The 12,852-nt window shown below is 38.5% G+C and overlaps 1 protein-coding gene across 4 annotated transcripts; it reads right to left on the reverse strand.

The window, feature by feature from the left end:
- Positions 1–271: 271 nt before the first annotated feature.
- On the reverse strand, positions 272–10,532 carry fbxo15 (F-box protein 15). 4 transcript variants are annotated; one of them, XM_004546596.2, is made up of 10 exons: positions 10,386–10,532; positions 10,180–10,298; positions 8,436–8,540; positions 6,947–7,174; positions 5,348–5,545; positions 5,133–5,262; positions 4,928–5,010; positions 2,001–2,146; positions 934–1,058; positions 272–845 (listed from the first exon to the last, which is right to left on the reverse strand). In XM_004546596.2, the coding sequence occupies exons 2-10, from the start codon at positions 10,275–10,277 to the stop codon at positions 579–581; spliced, it is 1,380 nt and encodes a 459-aa protein (XP_004546653.1). In that variant the 5' UTR covers positions 10,278–10,298; positions 10,386–10,532; the 3' UTR covers positions 272–578. The 4 variants fall into 4 exon arrangements, with proteins under 4 accessions (XP_004546653.1, XP_023011265.1, XP_023011264.1 ...); XM_023155497.2 differs by having other exon boundaries at positions 6,959–7,174; positions 10,180–10,532; XM_023155496.2 differs by having other exon boundaries at positions 10,180–10,532.
- Positions 10,533–12,852: the final 2,320 nt, after the last annotated feature.

Genomic DNA, 12,852 nt, shown 5'->3' on the forward strand with positions numbered 1-12,852 from the left:
TGTTGGTGCAAAAATACTATTTTACATGCATCAAACTGTGTTACTGTTGGTATTTTTCATAGATTCAAGTAAAGAAATGAAAACAAATGATGTGTTTTTGTGACAGGCTGCCTGAAGATACAATTTAAAATATATTTTGTTCTTTTGTTGTATTTTATGTGTAGACACAACACTGATTCACACCTCGAGTTGTCTTTTTATGCTCGAATGATTCACAGGTCAGTGTTAAGTGCTTAACAACAAAAGAGAAGAAGCATTCCTCTGAAAATGGTACATTTCAAGGACTTTACTATTTTGTCAAAGGCAAAGTGACAAGAACAGGGGAAGGATTAAGCTTAACGAATCCAAAGAAAAGAAATAACTCAGAAATTAAGTAGAGAGTAAAGAAGGTTTTTTTAAGAAATCAGATCCATTCAAACTGAATTCATTCATTAAACACTTGAAGGCAAAATAATAGTAAAACGAGCAGTCATTGCACTACAACATTTACTGAATGAATGAACAACCTGTTATCTTGGTCTTATGGAGCGAGCAAATATCAAATATGAAACCAGTTTTCTGTGGGAAATCCAGAACAATCAGTAATCTCTACTGAAATACTTGTTTACATAGCAAACACTCACATAGACAACTAAACTGATGAGAATAAACTGCTTCTGTTCATTCATCTTCACAAGCCTCATCTTCACCTGGATGTCAGAATCCTGATAGTGGATCAGGTAGTGCTCACCGTCATAGTCGTAGCACACAGGCGTCCTTTCCAGCTCCGCTGAAACGGGCGAGGTGACACACTTGAAGGGCTTCCTAAATTCATCTAGCAGAGTCAGACTCATAATGCAGCAATTCTACAAGAAGTTGAAAAGTAAATAAGTGCCAGTGTGTATATTTCCTGCCTGCCACACCACTGCTGGGAATTTTATGCTCGTGTAATACCTCCACTGTGCCCTGCAGGGCCTCACAACACCAGGGCAGGGTGATGTCACCAGACAGAGATGTGTGCTGGGACAGGTTTGTGCTGCTAATGACTGTTAGCTGGATCAGCCCATCAGAGATCTGAGCTAGACAGAGAAAACACCGCGTGTAGACATTTATACCCAATTTAAGACAGCTAAGCAGTTTAAGTCTACAAGCGCTGTAACCATCAAACACAAATAAACACAAATTTTTTATTGAATTTAGCTAAATTTTAACAAATTCAGAGGCTGTATCATATCAGTAGATTATTATATATAGCAGTTCTTACACCTAAAGAATGAAAGTTAGACTATGTGGATTAACGCTTTAAAATACTGAATGAAGACTTGAGTAAAGAAAGTGTTTTTGTGTCCCTTTTTTCTACAATGATCAACATTTTCTCTGCATTTTTGTTTCGTTGAATGAATTACTCTTAATGTATAACAATAATGGAAATCCTTAGAGTGAAGTAGCCTCTAAACTGATTGTATTGTCTGGTGTATGACTAGCTGTTAATAAAAAGTAAGTACTAAGCTGAAATATTCCAAACAGCAATTCAGAAGTCTCTTTTTTTATGACAAGAGTATAGATCGCAGGCTCACAAAAGTATTCAGTATTCTGAAATACCTTTCTGTATAACCTCCCTTTTATTCCACATATCCAAGTTTCCTGCCATATAGCTGAGGTTTAATTAGTTTGAAAAAGCAAGCCTGTAAGTGTTTGTCACACATGTGAAACAAACTATGGAGGCACATAAAAATAGTGCTGTACATGCCTAAATACAAATCGATTGGTCTTAGGAAATAAATACAGTCATAAATTTGCAGAAAAAAATGGGAGGAAAAAATCACAGCAAATGAATTCTTGATATTTAGGACTCTGTTTTGTATCCCTCTTAAAGTTACTATACATGTAAAACATAGGTATACTGTGGGGTTTTTTTTTATATTACCCACACAGTACAGAAGATTATTCATATTTCCTTGGCATAACTCACAGTGCTACTTAATGAATGTGGGTACAAAATGTGGGTATGAATGGATTACTTCTGCGGCAGAAGAGCTGGGAAAAGCTTCCGGACATGAGCTCGCATACAGTGTTGTGGAGAACAATGTGTAGCTGGTAACCATGGAGACCGTATTCAGGGTCTATATCACAGAAAGGGGGTTGGACCACCGGCTCCACATAAGAACTGAAAGGGGAAAAAGGGAAAGAGTTGATAAAACCAGAAAGTGTAAACTCTGTCTAGTGGGGGGGGGGGGGGGGGGGGGGGGGTATCATGACAAAAGCATTTTCCTAAAAAAAGGCAAAGATCTATTAATTTTGTGGAGCATAATAAATAAAAGTGCTGTACTCCCACAGGAAACCAGGAGAGGGTGCTATATCCTTACTATGCTGAAGTACGGTATCATTAACACTGTGTGGTCCTGAAAATGTTTTTGTTTTCACGTGGATGGAAAGTAAATTACTGTTGGGTAATAACTCATAAGCCTCTGGAGCACCTGCGAGTCTGAGTGTAGACAAGAGCTGTGAGCAATTCCACCAGACAGCAGAGTTTGTACAATTCTAATCCTGAAAACTAATTAAATTAATTAAATTGTTAGTTCTCCAGGCTTCTTAACCCTTCGATGCACAACCTACCAATACGTACACTCTTCCACGAGTGGGGTCAAAAATGACCCCAAATAGAAACAATGCATTTTGCTATAAACTCGGTTGTTATTCTTCAAAATCTTTAAAACAAAGAGTTGTAACATTCTCATATTTGAGGTATTCCTCATAAAACATGTTTGTGACATGAGGCCTTTTGCATTTTTATTTATTTTTTCATTAATTTTAAGAAAGTGCAGTTTTTGTATCACTTGTACCACTTCTGTATGCTTGCTCTGCATATACTGCAGAAGCTGGGCCTTCCCTCTGAAAGGCACAAGTTGTTCATCCACTGTAACACAATCACTGAGGATGAATTTCTGCCTGCAGTTGACCAGGAACAGGCCCCATATGTAGCAGAAAACTGCCATGTGGTTTGTTTTCAGTCGGTAGGCTCTGGTCCTCTTGTCATCAAAGTGCAAGAAATGGCGAATATCTTTAAATCTTTGAATTGACATAGTGGCCTTGTACAATGGGTTATGCAGAGGACTCCCAAAAACACACCAACTGGTACATCCCAGTTCTTCTCACTTCCTACAAGAATGGTCAATCAAATGAAGGCCAGGAGCTTTTGTTTGATTACATTTTTCCACTCTTTTCCCCTGTCTGTGGCTACTCTTTGTGCCTCCATGTTTGTGCATGTCAGCACCTCTTCTATTATATTATCAGACATGAACATCTATTGGGGAGACAGTACTAGACCCAGGTGCAAGCCCTGGCCGACTAATTCAGAATATTGTGGCTAGAGCAGTAAGAGGGGCTCATACTGTTGGACTCAATATCCATTTCCTCTTCAGAGGACTCATCAGAGGACTCCTCTGTATCTGACTGGCCTTGTTCAGTGTGGGGGACAGTAGTCTGGATACTCTATATGTTAGATGTCAGATTCTGAGTCAGTGCCTCTGATGGGCTCTTCATCCCATCCGTCCTGGATCATTTGTAGGGCCACAGGGATCCTAGCTGGCCTCATAGCAGCCATGTTAAATATTTTTAAAAAATCAGAAAGGACAATGTTTGAAATGCACAGGAAACTATAAACAGGGGTGTACATAAGTGGTCCTCAGGTGCGCATTTGCTGTCAAAATAAAAGACGCATACCAGATAAGAAGTTGGAGCGCTCGTTTGCGTACATTAGATGTTCTGGAGGAGGACAGACATTTGTTCAGAACTCTTAAAGATGTTGAAGAAGCAAGCTCCGTAAGCAATTACTTTGGTATTCCTCCACCGCAGAAGAAGCGTGTATTCTCAGAATTTCTGGGAATACTTTTATTTTGACAGCGAATGCACACCTGCGGACCACTTATGTGTAGCCCTGACTATAAATCGTGTATGTTACTGTGTAAAAATTAATTCTTGATCCATCAGAAGTTTAAGTGGGACAGTCAGAGTTGCTAAGAATGAAAGTTTCATAGAAGATTCCACAGGAACTGCTTGGGGTCATTCTTGACCCCACTTGTGGAAGAGTGGGGTAGTGATACAAAAACTGCATTTTTTATAAATGAATGAAAAAATAAATAAAAATGCAAATGGCCTCATGTTACAAACATATTTTATGAGAAATACCTGGAATATGAATATATTACAACTTTGCATTTTAAAGATTTTGAAGAAAAACAAAACACGTGTGCATCTAAGGGTTAAAGGACATTCAAAGCTCTTCTTTGGAAGCCAGCTGACCTCTTACTGACGTACTGACAATGACTTGAACTACAAATTTCTAATCTGAATTCATCACCCCATAAAACCTGTTTCCAATGAGTTTCGCTCCAGTTCTTGTGTAATTCTCATACTTCAGCATTTTCTCCCTCTTTCCCTTTGTTAAGAATTGCTTCTTGACAGCCAGCCTCCCACTGAGACCATTCTTTCTACCATGTCTTTGCTGAATGTTTTGCTATTTCTTAAGCACATGACTTTGAGGTACTGTTCATCTGCTGTCATGATTTTAGGTCTAACACTTCTTCTTCTTTTGTCCTTGTTGAGAATTTTCATCTAATAGCTCAATTAGCCCAATTTAAAATTGGTTCTTTGCTAAGCTGTCTGTTATGTGGAGAAATCACACTGAATCGTCCCCTGAGTTGTGGGCCCTTTCTGTGCTCGATTGATTCGGTCAGTGTTAAATGGCTTAACAAACAAATAAAGAAAAACAGTTTTCTGAAATTGGACTGCAAATAATTCCAAAGAAAAACTATTTCAGAAACTCAAATCCCACTGTACAGTGCATCACTGCAGGAGCAATACTGTCAGTCTATACATCCCTTAAATTTGAGACGCAGCACACCTTGTATGGATGTTCATAAGAGGGGGTGGTTATAGTCCAACCTACCAAACAGAAGATCCCTGAGTGCTTCTTTCCACCAGCTTGTGGAAGTGGAGGGTGAACATGATAAAGGCAACTGAGCACTGGTCCTAGAAAAAAAAGATGCTTAAAGATGTCACTTCTCCCTGTGATAAATACTGTGTATCTTGTTCTGCTACTCTAAGCCAGTGAATAATAATCAAAACATGGGATGAATGCCTGAAGTAATTACCCTCCAGACACCGATGATGATGCCAGGCTGTAGCAACTTAAGCTGCACCAATCTGTCCTGGCCAATGACTTGCATGTTCTTAGTTAGAGTCTGCATGTCTAACTTCTCCATGAGGGACCTACAAACAGGGCTGACAGAGGAAGCAAAGACAGCAGTTGGTTTTACTGAGACAAGAGGCGAAACAAAGGGTGTAGATGGATGTCAGCTGCCTTTACCTCTTTGGGCTGACGCAGGCTAGCCTCCTGACACCGTACAGCTGAAGGGTGGAAATCTGCTGGTAGTCGGGCAAGCGGTCTCCTCCGCTCCAGCACAGTGTCACTGAAGTCTCAGTGAACTGGGACCGGCTCTGCTCCAAAGTGCTCTTACGCCCTGACCTATCCATGACTGTCAGTTCCCAGGTGACGTTCAAGTTTCTAGAGTTAGAAAACAGAATGTAGAATTGTAGGAACAGGACTTTTTGCAGTTTTGCAATAAAAGCAAGAAAGAGAGAAGAAGAGAGCAGGTGAGAGTGAAGCTAAGCATGGCAGAAGTGAACAGGTTCTTTAATACCAAATACCACATAAATAGTCCAAATGAATCATTGAACAAAAATGTAATCCATCCATTTGTCTTCTAATTTATTACAGTGAAAATAACCGGGCAGTGTTTGGCAGCGTTGCTCTTTAAAGCAGAAAAATTACAAGTTTATTTGCTGTTACATCTCATTTGTCAGCAGAGGGAAGTAGTAGGACTCCAGTTAAAGCTGTTCTTGCTAATGAAATGATATGCAACGAATGAAATTAAAACTGCAGCTGTTGTGACGAATCTCTTGATCCAGTTCTGTCTAAACTGTGATTCAGGGCTGCCCCTACTGTGATGCAGCCGGCGCCTCGCTGAGACACCATCCAATATCAATTAGGTGGGGGAACAAAGTTAAAAACTGGAGCAGCCCAGGGGGCTCCAGCAGCTGACCCCAGGGATTTCACTCTGCACTGCCTGTATGCTTGACGTCTTGTGAAATGATTATTACCAAGGTAAATCGCATGCTCCTCATGGTCTCTAACAGACAAAAAAAGCCCTATAGGGAGTTGTCTGAGTCAGTGGGAGGAAGGCTGAGGTGTGCGTGCATGCATATGTCTTCTGTGGATGAGGGGTTGGGGGGCTAAGTAATTTATTTCAACAATTCAGACAGCCCCTGCAAGGAACACAATTATTTCTATTTCCCCTCTGTACCACAGCGACTGCCACAGAACTCAATATTGAGTGCAGCACAGCCTCTAATCAGAGGTTATAAAAACACAGCAGAATCTGCGGTGGAGGTGGCGAGGGAGCTCTCCCCTGCGTGCTGGCATCCCCTTGAGCAGACATCACGTTCAGAAAGAGACCTCCTTCCTCACCTTTAATAAGAAAGTGTCATTAAGTGTGACATCAAAAACAAACCATACTTTTTGTTTTTGATTACCAGCAGCTTGAACTATCCTCTTGTGTTCTCCCCCCACCTCTCCAACCTTGAACTTTCTCAACAGCGAGGGTAGATCTCCAAAGTTTTGCTATTTGCTAACAGCAAACAATGAACAAAGGCTTCATACAGCTGCTTCCAAACAAATACCAAATCCCCGTTAGAGCACAGACACAGCACGGATCAACACACCTCCTTTCAACTAAAAGGATATAAAATTCACTATAAAAGTAGTTAACATGAGCATTTAGAGAAAGAATAATGACATATTTTTCTTTCTAAATGTGTTTGAGTAGGTGATACATAAAGTAAATGGAAAACCTAATTCCTTTGAACTAAACTTGGGTTTTCTCTCTTTATCTGTCTCACACTTCACCTGAGGACCCACTCTGTTTGGCTGGGTAGCCCTGTGTGAATACTGATGAGTCCAAGCCGCCTCGTCCACTTGATCATGTCACATTCGGCTACAGTCTTGAAGTACAGCCTCTTATAGTAACCTTCGGGTCGATCCTGCACCTCCATCGTGGCCATCCTCAACAGAGATTTGTCCATACACTTTTTATTCTTGCTGAAATCCGCAATGTAAAGCTTTCTCCACAGAGCACTGCAATGACAGCATCAGGAGAGTGACCGACTCGGTCAGAAAGGTTACAAACCAGTACAGTATGTCTAGTGTGATCATTTCTTACAGGGTGGCCAAGAAAAAAGAAGTTTAAGTTTTATTCATCAGAATGACAATATCAAAACATCAGCAGTGAAATTTCACGTTTGAATAAGTTCAATAGTGAATTCTTCCATTATAGGAATAATCTTTTCTACTAAGAGGAAACTATTTAACCCTGTGATGCCTGAAGCATGAAATCATTCCAGAAAGTTCTGATATTTTGGAAAACACGACTGTTTATTGAACCTTTTGAAAAAAAATTAAAGAAAGAAATTCATGTCAATTTGCATATAGTATAAGCTTCAGTTTGTATCATTTTTGCCACACTGCAAAAAAGAATCACACTGATGACCTGGAGCTCTCAAATACTCATGTATTAAATATGACACACTTGGCATTGCAGACAACACTGATCACTGAGTTCTTGGTATTCTTTGGTAGTTACTGGAGGACATTTGGGTTCTGATTGTGGTTCTGACCAACAACAAAAAAATCAATGTGTCAAGACTGTTGAATTGACCATAGGCTGCAATCTGGCTGGCTTTTTTACATTTCAGAATATGTCCTAAATGATATATAAATATATATTTTGATTTGTAGGACATGTTTTTCACTAACGTGAAATGTGTTAATGAACTAGACCTTTAATAAAACAAGTTTGTGCATCCACAGAGTGTCATGATCCTTGCCAAATCATGCAATCACAAAATCACAATTTTGAAATGTAAACTTTGTGCATTTTGATTGCCTCCAAAAGGTGGAGAGCTAGATGCTTCAGTACATAAGCTCAGTGAGGATCTCTAGATATGTGGCTTGAATTTCAGGCCAGATATCCAGAGATATGTGGCAGGATTAAAATTGGAGTAAAAGACCAGTGGAGCATAGCAGGTAATTTTTTCTAAATATCTAAAAAGAAACATGAACCTGAATATCAATGCACCACATATGGGTGCCGAAGCTTTTATGTTTAAGTAGTTGAGGAACTTGGGACCATGCTGTAAAGTTTCCTCTTTCAAGGTCTAATGCTTTTTCTCAGAAAAACAGAAGAAGAATTGGGGCAAAAACCACAGAGCTCCCGTGCCTTGGACTTAAAGGTTCTGCTGTAAGATTTGGAGGCATACTGTCCCTTTGCTATTGGATTAATTAACATAATCATGTATTTAATAAACTGTGGAAGATGCACTGACAAGATGGTACTTACTTGCTGTTGGCAAGCTGATAGAAGATCTTATTGATGTGGTTTATGCAGCAAAGTGTAGAAGCATCCAGGTATGACAAAATCTTAATCAGGATCTCAGATGGCAGTCTATGGAAAAGGTAATTAGACGTGACTACAAGGATGTGACAGTGTGCCTTCATGCCTCCTACTGTTCAGATTTCAGTCTATGAGATAAATGTGTTCTGAAAACACTGCTTGGAAATCGTGTCATACACTTCTGGCAATAAAGTGAAACTACTTATCTCTATGTTCTGTTTTAGTAGATATGGTGAAAAAACATAAATATGTAAAGAACTCAGCTGAGATTTTTAGATCTAAAGGTCTAATGAAAGCCATCCAACCATCCATCCATCTATCCATCCATGCCTGCTAATTACAAATACTGCTAGGTTTGTTGGCTCACAGCTGTCCTGGTTAATGATGCCATTGCTGTCCAATTAAATCACTTGAGTGAGCAATAAATTCATCTTCCTATCACCTGCCCGCTCAGTCACTGTCATTTCACTACATATCAACAACCAGATTAAATTACTTCAAGAATAAATTAATTAAGAAACCAGATTGGGCGTTGTTTTAACAAGGCGAATGATTTCATACGACAGCTTTAAAGTTCAGATTATCCAAACAGCCATCCTCTCACTGACTAAATTCTTGCAGCTGTAATAATAGTTAGCAAAAATAGATGTAACATGTGATATTAGAGCTCAAAAGTTCAGCTTAAGTCTACAACCATGGCAGTACAGAGCAGTGCTTTGAGCTGCATACGACTGTTACCTACATGCTTACTTTACAATGGGCTTGCATCATCTCACAGTGCTAACATGCTCAGATTTTGTCATATGTTAGTATTTCTGTATTGACTGATTCATGCTAAATACAAATACACTGAGGCTAAAGGGAATGAAAATTTATTTTTCAGTTATTTAGTTAGAAATTAGAAGGAGCAGAAAAGGAGACATGACCATTTCTGCACCTCCCTTTTCTTCTTTGCATGGTAGAGTTTTAACTTGAAAGTGTGATGATGATTTTCAGTGATGTGGTGCTTTCAAGGCCAGTCTCCAATATCCGATACAAATAGTTTAACACAAATGATTGAAATAATTCAATTGTTTGATATTTTTTTCTTAAAATGTTACAATCAGATTTAAGATGTGCATATAGTTAAAATAAATAAATAAACAAAGGGATCTGAAAAATATAATGTCTTTAGACCAACTGAATTTGGTCACAATTGGTATTTTTATTTTATTTTATTTTATTTTTCTGTATATTTGAATCAGTGAAAAGATTATGAAAATAAATCCGGGCTGCACTCCAAACCTCTAAGACTCTAACCATTGTTGAGTGAAACAATTATTTCTGCTCGTTGAGGCGTTCAGACTAAAACAAATATTAAAAACAACGCTGTTGCTAAATATGAACGATTAGCTGTTTTAACAGAATCATTTTGGTAGTAGAGGCAGCAACCGTCTACTAACTGACCTGTTTTTCTGTGTTGTAACTGCCTACATTTAATGGGAAAGAATCCAACTGCTTAATCCATGTAGTAAAGTGTTTTCCACTTGAATTGATTTACGCTGTGCTGTTATTGTATTTGTTGCTACAAATCCTTTTACTTTGAAGTCTATAAACAGCAGATCCACTGTTTGAGCGCTGAATGCCACAAAGATTAAGAAGAAGAAATGGCATGTACCGTGTATAGTCTCTGCATGCACTGACAGATTACCTTTCCATAAAGCTCTGAGTGGACGCTGGGGATGATTTGTCCGTTCTTTTGGACGTCCTTAATGCTCGCCCGGGAACGACTGCTTTCGAAGCTGCCATTTGTTCCGCTGGTCTTGACAACTTTGTGACAGTTACAAGATAATTTATATTTGCAAGGTTTTAAGGTCGTGAAACTTTAAAAGAGCGTTTATTTGACAGCTTTTTTACTTAAAGACCGTGAAGATAACATCCGGGATCCAAAACGAACAGCTGGTACTGTGTTAAATCCATGAGTAGGCTACATTAAATGACTTAATTCTCCTTGTGTGCTAACGAAATTCCGTGAAAGCATCCGGTCACCTTGGTGACATCGGGTCCAACGTCTTCCGGTGGGAAGAAGCACAAATGCCTTCAAAATAAAAGCAGAATTTAGATAGATAGATAGATAGATAGATAGATAGATAGATAGATAGATAGATAGATAGATAGATAGATAGATAGATAGATAGATAGATAGATAGATAGATAGATAGATAGATAGATAGATAGATAGATAGATAGTCTGGTCATTTAAGTAGCAGAGGGGTTTTATAATCAGTTTTAACTGCTTCGCATTGATTACATTAACAGCAGATCCACTAGAGAGGCAACAATGAGACAACAAAACAAAACAGGATTAGTTTAACAGATGGAGGCCAATGACATTTTCACCATCTTCATCCTTTTAGCTGATACTATCAGCTTATTAATTTAAGGTAAATACAACCATGTTGACATATTCAAATAGGCACACATCTTAACATACTATAGTACAACATCAAATAATATTATGTAACTCTCACTGTTAATGTGTTAGCTAGATTAACAGTTAGCACCCACAATGTGTTAGAGAGTTGTTAGCGAGTTTACAGTTTTACACAAGTTTGGCTCTCATTTTCAACATGTTTGAATCGATAATTAGTCACCCTTTAGTTTTTGTTAGCCTCACAGACCAAGAAATGCTATCAGCTGTACACACTCCACAGAGGCCCAGAGTTATTGTAGATGAACATTTAAACAGTTTTACAACCATTACACATGTACAAGGAACTCTGCAGACTGTAAACATTGAAATATAATAGAAAACTTTAAGATGTTATACGTAAAACATTGGGAGAGGGTTTCATGTAAATGTAATTTGTTCTTCTCATTTAAAGCATGACGCAAAATCTACATTATTATCAATGACTACATTTACAGTGGGCAAAAATGTGTGAGGAGGAGACCATCGGGGCCAAGCTGGATCTGGATTTCTGGATCCAGTGGTTTTTAGAAATCTCCTCCTCTTCTTTCATCACAGCTGTCCTGTCCCAGATGTGCTGTTGATCCACTGAGGTAGATGTCTTTTTAGAAACATCAGGAGGACTGAAGCTTAACTCAGTAATAAAGGAGGACATTTAATCTTCACCAGCAATCTTCAGCCGACTGTGCAAAATATATGGATTTATTGTTAACAGTGTTTTGATCAGCTGCCCTGGGCGTCTTCTATTAATGCTTCATTTTATGTTTCTCAAAGGATGTAGGCTACAGAGCATACAGTCATTTAGTCTTTCATATAACTCTAATAATAATTCAGAATGCTTTTTAACCTGAATATTTGAAATAAAAACTCTCACTTCCAAATCTAGACCTATAAAGAGCTGGTGAAAGTCAGAAATGTAGACATAAATTTTAGTTTCAGCTCATATGTATTAAGCTTTGCCATTTTCTTTTGACATATTTCGCTGAGTAAAAGCAGCTGTAGTCACTTCATAAATGCAATAAGAGCTCACTGGAAAGTATCTAAAATACAACTAATGATATTTTAATATCTGAATACTGACTGAAGGTGAAGTTGTATTTACATGCAAAGAAAGGATGGACCCTCCCTCTCAGACTGAGTTTATGAAACTTAAATTAGTTTTAATGTTTGCTACAAATGGGGGAAAACACCTCAGCCAGACAGCTGTGGTTAAACCCTGTTCACTTTAATTGTGTGTTAAAAATCTGTGTTTTCAGTATTTAGAACACATTTCTGTGAATCACCATCAACAAACTGAGATATCAGGTAGAAACTAGAATTACAGGCAATTTGTGAATGTGAAAATTTCCAATCTTCTTAGTAATCCATCTTTGCTTAATGCTGTCTTAATGTTATCGAAGTGCTCTTTTTTTAAAGGCAGCAGTGTTATTGATTACTTAATTTATTGTACTGTTACTGTCCATTCAGATGTGGAAAGAAACAGAAACATGCTGCTGTTTGCAGATAGTTAATAATCAGCTCTAAACAGGAGCTGAAGAAGAGTCCAGCCTGTTACTCTTACAGTATATAATGAATGACTTTTCTCTGTTTCTCATATAAACCGTTTCAGTGCCTCATCTTTGGCAGCCTGCTGCATGAATTAACATCCTTCTGTTCGGTAAGTCAGAGCAGCAGAACTAATGTCTGAACTACAGCGCTGACTTTTAATTAACATTCAAGCTCAACAGAGTGATTTCTTTAGTCGGGGTGAATTCATTCATGTGCACAGATTAGCCACCGAACACCGGCTTAGCTTACTCCTCGTCGTAGCTAGTTATAGCTAAGGATGCTAATTTACTAGTTAGCTTAAAATCACACATTTTACTCATAGAAAAGGTACAACAGTGCCTCTGATCACTTATGTTGGTTAGTTCA

Source organism: Maylandia zebra, linkage group LG9 (genome assembly GCF_041146795.1).
Source record: "Maylandia zebra isolate NMK-2024a linkage group LG9, Mzebra_GT3a, whole genome shotgun sequence".
In the NCBI taxonomy this organism is placed as follows: Eukaryota; Metazoa; Chordata; class Actinopteri; order Cichliformes; family Cichlidae; genus Maylandia; species Maylandia zebra.

Bases quoted from the DNA above. Each gene is read 5' to 3' on its own strand.
- fbxo15 (XM_004546596.2), bottom strand. From the start codon at position 10,277: ATGGCAGCTTCGAAAGCAGTCGTTCCCGGGCGAGCATTAAGGACGTCC. The intron at 5,546-6,946 runs GTGAAGTGTGAG...TTCTAACTCTAG, and splicing joins CAAACAGAGTGGGTCCTCAG to AAACTTGAACGTCACCTGGG. The intron at 5,011-5,132 runs GTAATTACTTCA...TTTTTTTTCTAG, and splicing joins TCATCATCGGTGTCTGGAGG to GACCAGTGCTCAGTTGCCTT.